This window comes from Mytilus californianus, unplaced genomic scaffold (genome assembly GCF_021869535.1).
Source record: "Mytilus californianus isolate M0D057914Y unplaced genomic scaffold, xbMytCali1.0.p SCAF_5, whole genome shotgun sequence".
Lineage (NCBI taxonomy): Eukaryota > Metazoa > Mollusca > Bivalvia > Mytilida > Mytilidae > Mytilus > Mytilus californianus.
In genome coordinates this window covers 68513692-68533084 of record NW_026262701.1, presented here as the reverse complement: position 1 = coordinate 68533084, position 19393 = coordinate 68513692, and the positions used below count along the sequence as shown (strand labels likewise).

The 19393-nt window shown below is 29.3% G+C and overlaps 1 protein-coding gene across 1 annotated transcript in view; it reads left to right on the top strand.

Moving 5' to 3' along the window:
- The window catches only part of LOC127701317 (uncharacterized), a 37862-nt gene extending 22343 nt beyond the window's left edge, over nt 1-15519 (top strand). The window contains exons 4-7 of the mRNA XM_052205201.1: nt 7995-8092; nt 12239-12374; nt 13025-13080; nt 13770-15519. Coding sequence (XP_052061161.1) covers nt 7995-8092; nt 12239-12374; nt 13025-13080; nt 13770-14500 — 1021 coding nt within the window. The 3' untranslated portion in view covers nt 14501-15519. The remainder of the gene's footprint in view (nt 1-7994; nt 8093-12238; nt 12375-13024; nt 13081-13769) is intronic.
- Nucleotides 15520-19393: the final 3874 nt, after the last annotated feature.

Sequence of the window (19393 nt, the reverse complement as noted above, 5' to 3'; positions counted from 1 at the left end):
TATGATCATAACCAAGCTTCTGTCCAAGTTTGGTAGAAATCCAGGATAGTTTGAAAAAGTTATTAAAATTTTAAAAACTTTAACCACAGAGTGAATGTAATGTTTCCTGGCAGAAAACTAAGTCCATTTATAAGTAAAATACGGAAAAACAGGAATTTTTTTTTACAAAATTTACTTCTGGATACTATATTATGATCATAAACAAGCTTCTGTCCAAGTTTGGTAGAAATCCAGGATAGTTTAAGAAAGTTATTAAAATTTCAAAAACTTTAACCACAGAGTGAATATTTGTGGACGACGATGCCGACGGAATGTAGGATCGCTATGTCTCGCTTTTTCGACAAAAATAAGCAAAGCTTAAGAATTGCTTCACTTTAAAATATAACTCCAATCTTGGTGTGTTATGAGGATTGGTTATACTACATAAAAAATTCAAAATTGGAAACAGTTTACCAAGAAATAAATAAAAGAGGTGTAATTCTAAGTTTTGAGTTCTAACATTTACATAAAACCTTCACTTTAATTTATGCATGTCAAAAGTGTCTTTTTGATGCCATAAATTTACCAGATTTAAATAAATCCTTTATTCTGACGTCATGTAACCCTTGACAGTTTAATTGACTTTTATGCAATACTAAAGAAAAGCAGAAAATTGAATCCTTTTGTTCATTTAAATGGGTTTTAGCATTTTACGCCTGTTTTAGCAAAAAGAGCAAATGGAATGCTTATTTTTCTCATTCCAATTAAGCTTGATGTCAGTGATATCAGTTGACTATTTGTGTTGGTAAAATGAAGTGCCGTTATTGTTTGCATGAATAGGCTGACAATCTTCTGTCGTACAGATATTCTAATACCACATACTATCTGGGAATCATTTATCAGGGATGTTCAATCTAAAGTCTCATCAAAATGTCAACGATAAAACAAATAAGTCTCATCAGAGACAAAAGATAAGCTCAAAATGCAAATATTTAGTTGGAAAATAAAAAAATACAACATCTCGCTCTTAAGGAATGACAGTGATATCACAATTTTATGTTTGTTCAAGCATTATCTTAACTCTACAATGTCTATGACCAATTTTCACTGCCTTAGTTATGGCAGTGTATTTCAGAAGGAAAATCAATTCTTCGAATAAATAGTCAAACAATTTCCAAAATGTTTCTCTAGAGATAAAAGTTGCTGTAATGGAAAGGATATCTGGATTACATAGACTCCCAATGGAAAGCTTTTATAATCTTTTCCCATTAATGACTATCTTTTTGTTTAGCAAACATTTTGGGTAACATTATAAAGATAGTTTTATAGCTTCCAAAGTGTGCAGTAAAGTTTTATTCATTACTTTTAATCAATAAACTCTATTCTAATGGGGATTCTTTAATACATGTGCTTCATTATAAAAAGTCAACATTAATGTCATTAATCTAGAAATAAAATCAGGGACTTGATTAAAAAGTAAATTGGTAGAGGTATAACTAAATGGTTGATTTGCTTGTTTGAACCATTACTTCTATTTTTCAGAGGACTGTTAAACCAAAGTTAATTTTCCTCGGTAATTACTTTTGTGACAGTTTTCATACGAGTAGCCCACATAGCTGAGATTGTGATTAGAAATTAACAGATCTTCTTAAAGCTTTTTTCAAAGGCATTTCTGTATATTTTACACTTCTTGTCGTAATAATGAACAACAATTTGTCACCAGAAAGTTGTTTTAGTTTGGTAAGCTTGACAAAATGTTATATCAAAACAATTGCATAAATTTCAGTATTATATATTGTCCAAAATTTCACCTTTTGACTTTCCTGGGTTTCATTTTTCGTAGTAAATTTCAAATTGCCAATTAAAGATCCCAAACTCTGAGAAAGTGTCACAATCATCCCCCTTTTCTATTAACAGTGTACAAACCATTGTCATAATGTATCAAAATGGTGACTTTTTTCACCATTTATTTTTTGCTACAGGGAAAAAGTTGAACCTATTATCCAGACCATCCAAATACATTTGCACAGAAATCTGGCCTTGCCTTCACAAAATTTTGAGTCCGATTATCTTACTCAGACATGGAAATCAACCTAACTAAATATTTGATTTGATGTTTCAAGCACAAATCTTTGAGTACTGAGTAAAGTTTTACTGCTCATTCTTTTATAATGGACACAAACTGGAGATTTGTAGATTACTTATTCCAAGTAAACTTAATGGATCAATATTCATTCATTATTGGAGGCAAAAAGAAACAAATATGAATACCGGTATTTAATTTTTGACCACACGCGCTTGTATAAACCCCCCTTTTTTCTATTCCTTTTTAATGTTTAAATTTTTAAAATTACTTTAGCTTATTTAATGTGTTCTTGCTCTTATCCATTTGATATTGCAATTTCTCCCTCTATTGACAGATAATGTTTATTTTTTAAAAGAGTATAAGAATTCTAAATTATTGACTATTTTGTGGTTTTCACTATCAACACAATAGTTTTTCCTATTTTATTAAGGACAAGCCTTTGCTCTTACCAATACCTGTTGTGTGCTTAGCTGTATTAAAGTTGTAAGAAACATGTTTTAAGACCAATATTTATAAATTTATTAAAAAAAAAAAAATTGTGTCACGTCTCCTTTAAATTTAAAGTATAAATTCTGGTTTCATCTGGCTATGGATCGACCTCCTGACCTTGCACAGTTCAGGAAAACATACTTCTATGACCAATAAACTGCAATTAAGTTGATAAACTAAAGTTTTTAAGTAAAAAGTATAAATTATTAAAATCATACTACATTTTTGGAATTTGATATAAATAAAATGGAATTTATCTAAGATATTGGACACCATTTCATAATCTAATATTTAATATTTCATATAATATTCTAAAAGCATTGATCTTCAGGGGTAAAACATTGATTATTAATCATATAAAAAGCTTCTGTATCTTTTAAAATCAAATGAGACAACTATTTAAATCAGCTGTTCAAATATTGTTTTGCTCTATGATGAATAATTGATCAGGTTTACCAATTAGTTTCGATATTTATTTTATGCCTCATAAATTCTTCTAAATATCAGCTGTGATAAGGATAGGGTTTTTTCACCAGATTTATGAAATTTTAATTTCATTTTCTATTTAGTATTGGTGACAATAAATAAATAGTGTAGACTTTTTACATTAAGGGACTGTTCTTTCTATCAATATAGAAATTTGCTAAATAAATCCTACAGACCATGTAGCATAAATAATGAATATTGAGCTTTGAGATTTAATTCCTTAGAGCAACCACTTCCATTTATGTTGTTACATAAAAAAGTAATAAGTTGTATAATAAAATCTCATACTCATAATATTAATTTTATACAGCTTTTCCTAAAATCTCAATACTTAATATTTTGCATTTTTGTATGTGGGTCAAAAATCACATTAAAAAACTACATGCAATTTTACCTGAATTTACAATATCTCAATTTTCAAAATGCTAGCAAAATTTATACATGTTAAGTGCAGTTTGAGAAAACATTGAAAGTTACGTTTGTTTTAAATGTATGATGATGGTATGCTTTATCATATAAAGTACAGTAGTATGATAAATAGTATTGTGAGGTACAAAAAAATGTCCATGTCTTTATGATTTTTTATGGTAAATACATTTATTTGTATCTTTTATCAACATTCAATGTCTGGTAAGTTTTTATTTCATCACCAAGGCCAAATCAGCTTATGGGGCATCTTGTACAATAAAGGATTCAGTCTATAATTTGAATAGTCAGCGGAGCCAAGCACATATTTTGACTCTTTAAAAGTTATTTTCTAAATTAGCCTTTGTTTATATATATATAGAATAAAGGTAAACATTTTATAATGCCAATGATGTAACACCACTGGTTAAATGTTGGCAGTATAATTAGAATTAAAAAAAAAATAGAAGAAAAACAATTTTATTCCAAGAATTAATGGCTTACTATGGATTGGTTTATTTTTGGTGGGTACCAATTTTTCATGGATTGAGGAAAAGATGTATACTGTAAACCAACTTATTTTCGCGGATACTTTATTTCGCATTTTACTCTTTCTAGTCGGCTATTTAATTTCGCGATTTTCTAATTTAATTGATGTAGTTTAATAAAGGAAGATCCAAGTTTTGCATATTCGCGACGATTTATATTCGCGTTGTATTTCTACTCGCGAAAGTCGCGAAAATAAGTTGGTTTACAGTATTCCTGGATATTTGATAAAGGGGTTTTGTCAAAGTCTCCATACAAGCTTATAGATAATTTGCACATAATTGAACATCTAAATTGGTGGTTGACCTATACCCACAAAATCCACTAAAATTGGTATTCTAAGAATATTTTAAAGTGAATCCACAATACTAAATACTTGATTTATAAACAAATTTTTTGATGTATTTTTTATTTCGATTTTTGAACAACGGACAAAAATGCGAGATTAATTATTGTGATTTCAGGATATACTGCTTACAAAAAGTGTGCTATCAAAATTAAAAATGTGAGTTTTTATTTTTGAGAATCCTCATAATGCTGTCCTAATTTTTTTTCAATTATAAAACCATCCAAAAATTTCTGAATTGATAGTATTTTAAACATTCTGATTTGAATAAAGGTTATCCTATTTGTAGATATAATTTCAGTTTAGTCATTGAATGTTGGTTCTTGAAGTATAGATTCTAGATACTAACATTGTTTCTCATCTTAATTACATATTATAGTGTTCTTTTTATTTGTCCTGGTCATTTTTAACTTTTACTGTTTAGTCCATTTTTGGTGATATACTTTTGGTGTGGATCTGTACTTATACATCCCACCATTGTGTTATTGTACTATGGTCAATTTTGTATTCTTGTCTTTCATTTTTGTTTATGTTCTTTGTCTATAGAGTGTCTATATGCCATTTTGTTTTTCTATGTTGAAATAGTTATTTGTTGTTCTAGTGGTTAAGATTATATGACAATGTTGACTGCTGTACCCTAATTTTTGACATTTTTGCCTATTGTGTCTGGTTTTTTTTGCTCGCGTGTTGTTGTCAATGTAATGGAATTCTATGCGACTGTCATACAAATGAGAGGTTTAGCTAGCTATAAAACCAGGTTTAATCCACCATTTTCTACATCAGGAAATGCCTGTACGAAGTCAGGAATATAACAGTTGTTTTCCATTTGTTTGATGTGTTTGTACCTTTGATTTTGCCATTTTATAAAGGAAATTTCCTTTTTGAATTTCCCTTGCAGTTTGGTATTTTTGTTGTTTTACCTTTTTCTATGACGGCCATTAGCAAATTTTTTTCCTACATATTCATACATTTATTAAAAAATATCTTAAAATCATAAAAACTTGTAGCAAAAAGGGAATGATAGGACACAGATGGACAACAACTTCTGACCATCACTGGAAAAGTGTGGATAAATAGGGATTGCTCATTGAAAAGTTTCAGTTTAGTTGAGAATGCAAAAAAACAACCAAACCATTTATTGTCTTGGCCTTAATAAAGTGTCAAAAGCCAACTACATAGCTGTTTTCAAGCCTGACTTAATGTCCATTGGAAAGATATTATGCGATAAAATTCATCTTTCTAATGGTTTTTAGGGAACATTGGTCTCCAAGCATTGATCTTGGTTAATGTAATTACTATAAACAAACTAATGTTAGAGTGTTTTTATAATTATTCTGCTGCATTAACTAATTAATCCCGTATTTCATAGGCACATAAACTTAAATTTGTGAATGCAAAGATAATTTCCTAATGTAGATTTTACTACAACATGATGTATAATGTTTTTTGTTGTTCTGGATTGATGCTTAAGGGATTTATAAACATGAAATAAGAAATATTCAGCTTGAATTTTGCAAGTTGGGGTTTAATACAGGATATCTTTCATGCTGTATATTTGAAATAAATGTTCATTTATTATTAAGTATTTTTTTTATGATTAACAAAACAATTAAACTGATTGAATTAAGTGAAAAATGCTAATTTTCTCAGCACTTTTCTTGGTCAAGCCTCATTAGGAATGCTCAGGGTCTAGATAACATTTTTGAACATTTCAGGATTGGGGATAGAGAGACCAGAACAGGCATTTCCAAGGTCAGCTTTGCTCTAGGATATTGGAAACATAGTTTTAGAAAAATGATTTATTCATCTGTATTAATCTGGATAAGCATAATTAATGACTTGCAGATTTTTTTCTTCTGAAGGTCAAATTAAGAAGTAAAAACATGTATATGGTATTTTTCTTGAACTAAATTTAGAAACAAGAAAGTTGTGTTTACAAAAGTAAGAGATGTATTTGAAAAAAAGACTAGGTCTCTATGTCATAAAAAATTTGAGTAGGATTGTGGTACTCAGACTCAGAAAAACAATCAATCAAAATACTGGATTTGGTGTTTCAAGCACAAATTTTGTACTCTAAATACTGAACAAAGTTTTATGACTGAAAGTCTAGGCGTCATGAATCTTAACAATTATTAACTATTATGACAAGACACAAGACATTATTCTGTAAGAAATCAATAATATCATATTCAATGTTAATGTTTTCTTACATATTTGCTGTCTTTAAGAATCATTTATAAAAGGTGTCAACTGCCTTGCTTTAACAATGTCTTATTAATACATATGACATTAGCAAATGATATTTTACCACAGGACATAATTTTCAGTGGTGTTGATATCATTTTATACTAAACTTCCTAATACTGTCTTAATTTGATAAAAAAAAAACTCCATTAATATATTTTTCAACAATGAAAATAAAAGAACAGAGTTCCAATGTCCCACGCATTGCACATATTTTATCTATCCAAGGTACAAGGGCAATAACTAAAAAAATACTTTTTTTTGCTTTTTAAAACTTTTTATAAATATCTTAGAGAAATGAAGGCTTCAGAACAAATGCAATGCGATTTCCGTTATAATTAATATTTCAAAGAATTGTACACATATACAGTATGCGAGCGCTAACAATGCAATTTTCCATATAATCAATATTTCCAAGGGGCATAACTCTTTTAAAAATAATTGATCAGCACTGATTTTCAAACTCGTCAAAAACATTGATGATATAAACCTATAATATAAATCTCATAAAAATCTGGCAAATATTGTACACATGAGAGTGCTAACAATGCAATTTTCCATATAATTAATATTTCCAAAGGACATAACTCTTTTAAAAATATTTGATCGACACTGATTTTCGAACTCATCAAAGACTTTGCTGATATAAATCTATGATATAAGTTTTATAAAAATCTGGCAAGAATTGTACATGTGCGAGCTCTGACAAGACCGGATGGACGCCCTTTATTTCTATGTCCCCCGCAACGTGTTGTGCGGGGGACAATAAAAAATGGGGTATGATTGCCAATGGGACCACTATTGATTAAATATCAAAAACTTATATTGTTTTATATTATTTTAGATAAAGGAACAAAGTTCCAATCTCCCCCATGTTGCACATATTCTATCTGTCCAAGGGCAACACGTCACATAAAGGACAATTAGATACTTAGCAAAAATATAATTTTTCTTTTGCATTCTTAAATTCAAAGAAATTGACTGCTCAAAAGTGGACCACAAATAGGAGATCAAAGATACATTTGAATATTATTCAGTAAAATAAATAAACATATTATATAAATCCTCGATTCCAGTAGTTCATTTACTAGTATTTTATAATGGATATGTAATAATGTATAAGTGGGATAAAAATATTTATACTATATAGCATATGTAATATTTAACCTTCTTTACTGTAGGTATAAATTTGCATGCTAGCATGCACAAACATTTTTCACTCAAACAAAACTATTGTTGGTGTCTTAATATGTAAACATTGTTTAAGTGCCATTGATTTAAGTTGCTGAATTGTAGCAGTTTTTTATTGGTTAATACAATGTGAATACTTGTTAAAAATCACATTTCTTTGCAGGATGCATAGATTAGCTTTTGAAAAAGCTTTTGATTAAATCCATGTTTTAAATTTAACAGGTTAGAAACAGTGAACTTTCCCAGTGCAAAGACTCAAGTATATAAAGAGCAGAAAGTTTGTTGTCAGCATGAACTGAATTGTAAAAATCCTGGATCTGGTAGGTATAACTTTATAGGCAAAATACATGGAAAATATGATGACCAACATTCTTAGTACAACATGTATAGGACTATAAAATTTATTGCAAAACATTCTTTTGGAATTGCTTACCAAAGATCACTTCAAAAATAGTTTAAATACACCCTGGTATTTTATCAATAGATTAATGTATATCAATAAATTTTGAAACCAAGTAAAAATATTATTTTCAGGAACATTAACTTAGCATATGTTGAATGACTAGTAACCACAATGTAAAGATGTTAAAACAACAAAATCTGCTATTGATTTCCATGTAAAGAGCAACTGAATCATTTCTTTGTCTTTTTAACTTCATGAAAAAGAAAAAAAAATGCTTGTATTTGTTATCAAAAAGACTGATAAATTCTGGTTGAAGTAAAAGGCACGAAAATATATTTGTTGAACTCATGTTTCAGTTTAATATTTAATGAGAATTAGAAAAATTCAAAACCATTAGCTTGGGTTTTTTGTTTCGACAAATTATATTTTTTTACACCTAAAATTAAAGGCAAATTGGTATGACACTTCTGTCATATGAAAGTTGATAATATAAAATTTTGGGAGAACATAAATACAAATTTGCTATAAGAAATTACACAGCACTCATCAAAGTGACAAAAGCAATCATTTAATAGAGCAAAATAATTGAATTTCTGTTGGAAACACAATAGTTGACTGGAGAATACCAACTAATTTTACAACATATAATGTTATATTAATTTAAAAAATGAACTAATGCTTGGTTAGCACCCTCAGTTTACATGTCTGAACAAAATTTATGATACAATCTTTTTGTTATTTTCTCCATAACCAATCATAAAAAGGATACCGAAGTGACAAGATTCATTGCTTGTTTCAGGAAAAATTATTAAATTTACCCAAGAAACAAAACATGCCCTGTCGATAAAACAAGAAGATGTTTAATATAATAATGTTTTAGACTTAATGGAGGCAGAAAATTGTGTTAGGGAATGTATCATCAAAACTCCATCAATGGTTTATAACAAGTTTTCTTGGAATTTAGCCATTACATCAGACAGATAGAATCCTAAGGGTCTGAACCTTATCCTCAACGGATTAGCTATTATTTAGATAATATTCAGTGATATTTCTGAGACAAATTACATTTCACAACCAACAAGAGTCCACAGGGCATTCAAGATTGACTTATAATTGATTATATTTTTCAGCTTTTACTTAATCTAGCAACAATTTAGGAAATATTCTTGTTTCATTTTGTTCATTAAGGCTCTGTATGGGACATGCACATCATGTAGTGAAAAAATATTTTCTTTCAAACAACTTATACATATTCAATAAAAGATTTGGGGGTACATATCAATAGGACAGTAACCCAACAACTTAAATAAATTAGAAAATATATGTGCTTGATTATCATCTTGTTTTGAGATTGGTAAGTAAGAAATTGTAAAATAAACGAAGAAGGAATTGAAGTTCATTTAAAATAAAAAAACATGTAGAAAATAGGAATTAAATGAATTTCCTGAAATTATTAATCACCTCATAGATATTAATAAGGCTAGCAACTTGTCTAAACATTTCTGATATCACCAAATTAAGAATGCAATTGTCTATTGTTGAGGCTTATTCTCATTTCGCCTTAGCTGTCAAAATAATTATATAAAATTAATCCCAGTTTGCCTTAGTACAAATTTTCAGGTACACAAGAATTAACTAAGGCGAAATGGGAGCTTGTGTAAACAATGTAATTAAGTTATTTTTTGTTTGTGTTGCAATTAGTTGATATTTGTTATTTTGATGTCAAATTCTACCATGAAATACTATTTAAAAGAAGATATTTTTTTTTTTGATTTTTTGTGTCCCACTTTTAAAATATTTTTTTTTATAGTTGCTCTTCTTTTTCTGAAATTGTATTTTTTTACTCATGTGTTATATTTTGTAAATAAAGTCTTATTAGATATGACAAATTGGATATGGATGTTTCATATTTTAATGAATAAATAAAGACAAATATCAAACTATCATAACAAATATTTTATTTCTGAATCAGCACTGAATTCAAAGCACAATGTTATAAATAATAGCATGAGAATAAGCACTTATACATAAAACATAAGAATTATTTCCATATAGTTCATATTTTGAAAAACAAGGCACTGATGTACACATTTGAATGTTCAAAGTTCATTTAGTTTCCAAGTTTGAGGATGTAAGATGCTGCATCACCATACTGAATATAGTCAGTTGTACCATTGTGTAGGGTTTCCTTCAAATTGGCGAATCTTTCTTCTATTTCTCTATACTTCTTTGCTTTCCCCCTCATCTTGCCACCTGCTGCATACTGTACTTTCTTTACCTCGTTAGATGCTTGCTCTTTCTTGAACACATTGATAATTTCAAATATGTTTGAAACATGGCTGTCCCAACAAATGCATGAATGGTGAAAATGCTGTCAAACATTGGTGGTGCTGTGTAGAAAGTTCCATCACAGTATACAGTGTCTGCAGTGCACAGTTGTCGTAGATTTTCAGCAGTTGTAAATATGAGTAGCTTGTTGATGTCACCATCATCAGCTTGTAGAAATGGTTCTCTACTTGTGGTCTGGCGAAATTTTCTTTATTATATATAATTAACACAATTAAAAAATTTTTTTTATTATTTTATTTATTTTATTAAAATTTCTGTCATATATGTAAATAAATCTGTGGGAATGTATTTTTTCTCTTTCTTTTTAACTTTTTGTGTTGCACAATGTAAAGGATAATTGAATTATTAAGAATTTTTTAATTGCATAAAATTCATACAATCGAAACTTTTCTTAAATAAAGCATAAAAGAAGCAACTTTCCTACTGACTTATGTTTTATTGTAGATTTTTTTTTCTGATTTCACAATTTTTTAAATCATAAAAAGTGTCTTTTTATAAATAAATATTAAAATAATAATCCAAGAGAAAAAAAAATCCCTAATTACATGTTGTTTATATTGTTATAAAAACACAGAGGTTTAATTTGTTTATTTAATTTTTTCATCTAAATTCACATTTCGCCTTAGTACAATTCCCATATCGCCTTAGTATTTATTTTACCTTTTTTACCAGGAATTTCCAGCTAAGGCGAAATGGGAACACACCATTGTTGAAGACTGTTTGCTAATTATTAAATGCCTTAAGATTTTGTGTTGTTAGGTTCCTGTCTTATTGTTGTATACCTCAGATCACTTTTTATTCATCGAAATGATAAAATTTGGTCCAACTGAAAATGATATCTACACCCTCACTAAATCTTTTGCTAAGTACTTTTTATATTTTCCAAGCAACCACAATATTTATGTACCTGATCATTTGGTTGTCGTGATTTCATCAATCATATCATATCTCTACTGGAGGAGATAATACATAATTAGAAATTATTGGTAATGGAAAATGATGGAATGTCACAAGGGGATTATATTGTCACATCACAGGCCATTTAGTCAATACAGAATGTAATATAGCTTCAAAAATACATTAAATCCTAGACAATGCTGTGTAAATATTGAAATGGACTTTTTTCTTGATGTTTAATTTGAAGAGTGAAACCATGTATTTGAAAGATATTTCAGGATTTAGCTTAAATTTTACTTTTTTTTAACACACAAAATATTTATCTTATCAGTACTTCTAATTACCAAATGTTGCTGACAATAAACTTAACAAATTTTATTTTTCACACCATCACTTTATTTTATGTTTTGTTTTGTAAAGGTCTTAAGTACTCTTTTCGTGTGAGTTCTGATACTTGTATTGATTTTTATATGGTCATATACTTGATGCATCTTATCCAGCATGTCATTTTGATATTAAAAGTACATCTTATCATGAAAGTAGCTATTAATTTTGACTTTGCAATTTATTTTGTGTCTACCACTTTAGATACAGGCCTTATTATAATATTACACATTGAATGTGAATATTATATAGGTATACCAAATACAGTAAGTCAGATGAGTCAGCTTAAATTAAAGTTGCAATTTTTACAACAACAAAAATGAAAACATTCTTATTACAAGATAAAACAAAAATCCTTGTAACCTCCCTTATTTTACCGTTTTCATTTTAATTGAAGCTCAGCAAAATAATGAATATGTTTATGTCATTGTAGAAGCCCAAAAGGGAAAAAGTGGTTTAGATGAAAATGATCAGAAGTTCTTGGCTATAACATTTGGATCAGCAACAGCAGCTCTAGTTATCATATTGCTAATTATTATAATTAGTTTCTGTCGAAAAAAACAACCAAGGTATGTTATCCTTACAAAACACTATAAGTAAGGACACTGAAGTAACACTGTTGATTTAATTCAATGATGGATCCAGCAACTTTTGAAAATTTTTGGGTTTTGCCAGTTATACCTTTGAAAAAGATAGGGTGCAACCTAACGTTGGTTGATATATAAATGTACTGTCTGTACAAAACAAAATCATGAAGAAAATCAAGGTTTTAACCTCTTAGGTGCTTCAAAGATCTCTGCAATTTATTTTTATGTACGAAATTTTCATTGAAATGATAGAAACATGTAAACAATAGTATAAATTATTCTTAATCAGTATATAGCAATGAAATAAAATAAATCTAGTCCTTATCTTGACCACCTGTCTCTTACAAAACTTTTTTTGTCATTTTTTAATACTAAGTACCATCTACCATCAGATTTGTGATAGGAAGAAAATAAGAATTAGAGGTGTTGTCAAGAGACTGCATTGAGCACAAAAAAAAACAAAGATAATACAAAAGGTACTTGTCGGATGTTTCAGTGACCTTCAACAAATATAACCGAGGAAAAGATCAGTTGTGAAAAATTATCAGAAATCACAAAAAGAACCAGAAGTGCTGTACATTTTATTTATAAAGGACAAGATGTTAATTTTTACCTTCTTTTTTTTTTTACAGATTTATTGAAAATTTCTTTAACAGGAGACACAGAATGTATGAAGAGGATATAATAGGTAAATAATAAGAATTACTGTATGTTGTTCTTAAATTAGCCAAACAAGCAAATGTGGAATATAATAACAGTTTGCAGTAGTTGAGTGTGTAACTTAAATTGTAAGATTTTCAGAGCAAATAAGCATGGCATACATTTTACTTTTTTTGTGGCATGTTATGTCTAAGCATGACATGATTTCTAATTGCTAGAGGTTGTCACTGGTCCCCAGTGGTCGGTCAGCACGTTCAATACATACATGCATAGACAGGATAAACTTTAGTGGCCTTGAATGGAAATTTATTAATTTCAATCTGTCCGAGTTTGTATCATAGCTTGAAATTCTTGAAATTTATAATTTCCTGATAGAAGTATCAAAAGCTGGTTCCAAAATGACTGCTCAAATAATATTGTTGATAAATGTTGGCTGCTTAATGTTCAGTGGTAAATATTTGAAAAGATATATAATTTGAAAGCCTGTGCTAGGGAAAGTAGGGGTGGATGATTTTGACTAAAACATTCTCTATACAAAGAGATTTTGCTCTGGTTCTTGGAGGAGTAAGGAACATAACACTATCCTAATACATGCTTTGGATATATAATCCTAAGTCTGACCAGACAGATAAAAGTTGTCATTGAAAAGTAAAGAAAAGTTGACAAAAAATGTATTAAAATTCTCGTTTTAAAATAAAAAAAAAATTTCTATTGTAGGTGTAGAGCCATCAGCTCCTTATTTAGAAGGACAAGGTGATTATCACTACAAAAATGGAAGTTCAAGATTGATCGAGTCAGAATATGAAGAAATACCAGAATATCATGCCAAGGATAAATACCCTATTGTTGATAGTGTGTCTGAAGGTAATGACTATGTACAGGAATTTCCTCCTCCTGAGCAACAGACAAACAATAACCAATATACAAGAGATGTGTTAATATCACTTGCTTCTGGGAATAATGAAAGTGAAACAATAGAGAAATCAATGGAAAGCAATGAAACATATCCTTCGCTGGAGAATAATTCTGGTTCATACGAAAACGCAGCCATGAAAATGCTACAACCTGTGCAAGAAGGAGGAACCACAATTAATGAAAATCTTTTACAAAGTTCTGATGACAATATCAGATTAAATAGTTTACAGCATTGTAATAAGGCAGATAGCTCTTTAGATAGCAATGCCGACATTTGTTCAAGAAGTGACACAAATGGATGTAACAGTCCATCAAAATGCTCAGAAAACAGTGTCTCAAATGATTATATAGATTTTAGCAATGTTGTTGTGCCAAATAATGAACAAAATTCAGCAGCACCACCAGCAAAAATACATTCCTATGAGCAACTTGATGTGTCAGCTCGTGAAAAAGACAACCTTGAACAAACATATGATGCCTTACATGTGTCTGTCAACGAATGCAATTTGTCAACAACTGGAAGTAGTTCCTGACTATCATATCCTATGCCAGGTTGTGCTTTTATCTCTTTGTGCAATTGATACGGACTTGCCTATGGATTATAAAATAAAATCGACATTAACTTTTTAGAATGTAAATTATGAATATAAAATAAGCTTTTGACATGCTAGGAATTCTTGGAAAATCCTACATTCTGCTTGCAGAATTATTTTTTTTTATATGGTATTAAGTTAATGTAGTGATAGAAGTTTGACTTTTTAAAAGTCACCTTTAGTGATTTTTTTTTTAGGAAAAATTTTAAAGAATTTGTATAATGCAGGTCATATTTGCAATGTCAAGTATGCTAACTTTTTTGTGTGGTTAAACTGTGGTCAGTGATGGGGATATAAGATAAATATCATAAAAAATTCAATAACTCAAGCTTGTTTTTGAATGCAAGGAATTTGATATTTGAAATTCAATCTTTCGAATGAAAAATAAATGAGTTTGTTGTAAATTGAGCAGGGTCTGATATTAATGTGATTTTAAATAGTTTTCAGTACTGATACAACAAAGATCATCCATTAGATTTAATAATTATTAACATAAATTGATTCTTGAATTTGCTAACTACAATAATTATAACTTAGCAGTACTTGGTAATGGTTGGCCTCCTTATGAACAGAGCATCACAGCGACTGTGTAAAGGATGAAAAAACAGATTTTAGCAAGAATTTGCCATTTTCGAGAACATTTTTGCCAAATAAATATAGATCACAAGTTTCATCCAAAACATTTTTTGTCAGTGATTACTTGTAGATAATTATGTAATCAGTTTACCATTTTGATTCTGATAAGATAATCTTTGGTCTAAATGTAAGGCAAGCAATTAGGAGAAAATAAGAAATGGGTAAATTACAATGGTCATGCATCATGCATCATTATGTTTCTTAATCTTAAAATTAGGTTGAGGGTTGTATCTCAATTTTGTTTTTGGGAAGTAATTTCAGAAAAATATCCTCATGATGTTTGTTTAGTTTTGTTTTGTTTTTTTTTTTTTTGGGGGGGGGGGGGGGGGGGAGGGGGTATAAGCAGATGTTTGAAGGAACTGACAGACATCTTTTTTTAGTAATAAATGAATGTAATGATATTACATGTATATGTTATTATTGATCATTAATTAGTAAAAATTGTTTTGATAATATACATGGCATAAGCAAAAATCTGTTAACATTAAATTGCACATTAAGAAGTATTTAATTGTTCATATTTCATGTAACTGAATGATATTTCATTAAATGTAACATTTGTCCATACAATGGATGCAATATATTTTGCTTTTTGTACAAATGCCTATGATCTTTTTGTGTTTATTGTTATTTTTTTTTTAATTTCAGATATTCTACTCTCTAAATGATAAAACAATATTTTACATGGTACTATAGACATGATAGAAATTTATTCTATTTCTCAAAAAGTTTGAAAAAATTGTCTCTTCCAATGGTTACTATTCATTTAGTATTATTTATACCACTTTCTACAAAAATAACTATAAAAAACTGTTTGTGTACTTCTTACAATTTTATAGTTATGTATAAAGGTTTCATGCAGCTTTTTATTTTCCTGAAAATTAATCAGACTTTTTCGTACAATATTTTGTGGGATAAAAACATTTGAAAAGATATATTTATTAAAAAGATATATTTAAGAACATATATGACGGTACACAAAAGATCCTCAAATGATGTCATATATGTTCCATAGTAGGCAGAGTGTTATAAATTTCTTTTAACTATTTAAATCCAGTTGTAACAAATGTCATTTGAAATAAATTTAATATTTAAGCGAAACAGAAAAGGTCGTTTTCATTTTTTCCTCTGTTGTCTTGGCCAAATATATGTTTTTTTACCTGGGGAGCAAAAAATCTTTTAAATTACTATCACCTTTTTTTAAAGGGAAGGTTTAAATTATTTTGATAGCAAAGAAGAATGAAGAAAAACCATATTGTGTTCTCTTCATTTGTTTTCCTATTACTAAATCAATTTTTAAATTATATTTTTTAGATGACTAAATACAACAGATTATGACAAAAATACAAATTAAAAGTTCAAATTACTCATATTTGACTAAATAAATTAATTTTCAATGTTCAAATTATTGATATCTTTATTCTCATAAAACCAATGCATAACATTGGTACAGAGTGAACAACAACTATTTACAATATATACAAAACAAGAAAGAGAGATAACAAAAGTCACAGGAGGACAAAAACAAGTATTAATGTTTTTTTTTAAAAAGCTTCTACCGCACTGGTTTTTGTGTACTCAATATGAGTTAAGAAAATTTAACTGTATTGTGACATTTTACAAAATATTAAGTTAAATACTCTATTTGTTTTTGATGGAAAACATTACATTCAAATATATAATGATATTCATCTCCAATATGACAATTGTTACGTTGGTGGCAAAAACAGTTCTCTCTTAATATATTTTGCCACCTTCCTGTTTCAATGGACAATGTTTGAAATCGACAGAGAACAATAGCATCTTTGAAGTCCAAAATATTAAGACATATTCCTATTACTAAATCAAGTTATCTAGTTAAAATGAATACAACAGATCACAATTAATTATTGAAAAGATAATCAATATTTAGCATCAATTACCTTTCAAAAAGAGATTATCAACCTTCTGAAATAATCATTGCAACACTAAAATAACCTCAAATATTTAGCTTATGAGCTTTTAGAAAAAGCATATGAGTATATGTCTAAATGCTATTGCATATATAACACTCAGTGCTCCTTTTGTAAATCAATTTTTTATTATCATTTGCCTGTGATAAAGCTATATTAGTTTATATTTATTTATCTGTATTTTTATGATTATTTCTCGTTGTTCAATAAATTTATTTGTTTTTTTTTTTTTTTATAATTGTTGTTAAAATTTTAAGATATGAAATGTACAAATAAAAGTGTTTTGCTTAAGTATGTGTCTTTACAAAAATAAACATAAATGAAAAATGTTATTCTGTTGTCACTGGACAGGACCGACACAAATCTGCAGAAATATCACGTACTATATAAAACAACCAGTACCTATAAAATTAAGAAGATGTGGTATGATTGCCTATTAGACAACTCTCCACCAGAGTCCAAATTATGTAGAAGTAAGCAACTAAAGGTCACTATAAGGCCTATACAACAATGAGCAAAACCCATACAGCAAAGCAAGCTATAAAAGACCTCTTTTTTTCACCATTACCCTCAATGTTGATGCCACTTACCCATAGTTACCTGACTGGGAATGGCTTGATCAACCAAGTTTTTGAAGGACATATTCAACAAAAGGAAAATCATGTATCATGATTTTTATTCATCACCATCATAATATTTTATAAAATTTACCTTGACAATTTTGAGTAGAGTATTACAAATTACAATTTCTTGTCAGGTTTTTAAGTTTGTTCCAAATGTTTAAACCCAAGAGGCCTTGTTTAGAGAAAAATGTTACGTTTATTGGTACATGGTAGTGTCTTATAGTCAGCACTATGATGATGTAGCAATAGACAGAAGAATGCATGTGACGGTGAAATATTTCAGAAAAAGTTTATAAAAAATAGTTATATATGACTGTTTCCTTTTGGACAAGTTACAACATAACAGTTATGAATAACTGTTCCCTTGATGAATGATTTTTAAAACCTGCTGACTTTGAGACAATAGCAACAAGTGGAAAGTTTCTGTAAAAGAAGGCTTGTGATGCTGATTTGATACATTCAGAAAAAGGTTTATACTGAGACTACTATGTATCAGAGTTTAGTATGACATCCATTATCACTGAACTAGTATACATATTTGTTTAGGGGCCAGCTGAAGGACACCTCCGGGTGCGGGAGTTTCTCGCTGCATTGAAGACCCATTGGTGGCCTTCGGCTGTTGTCTGCTCTATGGTCGGGTCATTGTCGCTTTGACACATTCCCCATTTCCATTCTCAATTTTATCAGAAAAAGATTCATACTGAACTACAAAAACACAAGTGTTTTAGAAGTGTCAGGTTTACAACATAACAATTGTGAAAGACTGTTCTCTTAAGGGTATTCTTAGAAAGAGCCATAAGTTATTTTAGGTATCTTATTGCCTACAGATAGAAAAGTATTTGCAAAGGATACTCACATGCAGACATCTTATACGTTCAGGTATTTCACATCCAATATTTTATGGTAATATTCTTTACAACGCACAAAAATGTCGGCATTCACCTCAAAAGCGAACCAAACCCTTAAACAGACTTAATCGGAAAGAATATAGTTACGATACTGTTGTCAAGTCATTAAGGATTGCATATTTTGGTATTAATATTAATTCACTCGTAGGGTCTTTGCATCGGAAATAAACACATTTATTCTAAAACCAGTTGTTGGCATGATACGGGTTATGTTCTTCTCATATATTTTATGATGGTATGATACTAAACCCCTAACGGGAGGGATTGTGCTTGATTTTCATATGATGAAGACATAATCTTTCAATCAGTTTAATTGAGGTTTGGAGCTGGCATGTCAGTAACTGCTAGCAATCCTTTGTTCATTTATATGTATCATTGTCATTTTGCTTAGTTTCTTTTGTTACCTATTCTGACATCGGACTCGGACTGCTTTTAAACTGAGTTTTACTGTGCGTATTGCTATGTGTTTCTTTTTTCTACATTGACTAGAGGTATAGGTGGAGGGTTGATATCTCACAAAACATGTTTAACCCCGCCGCATTTTTGCGCCTGTCCCAAGTCAGGAGCCTCTTGTTTTTGTTAGTCTTGTATGTTTTTTAATTTTATTTCATTTATATGTTTTGGAGTTTAGTGTGATGTCCATTTTCACTGAACTAGCACACAATTTTATTTAGCGGCCAGCTGAGGACCACCTCCGGGTGTGGGATTTTCTTG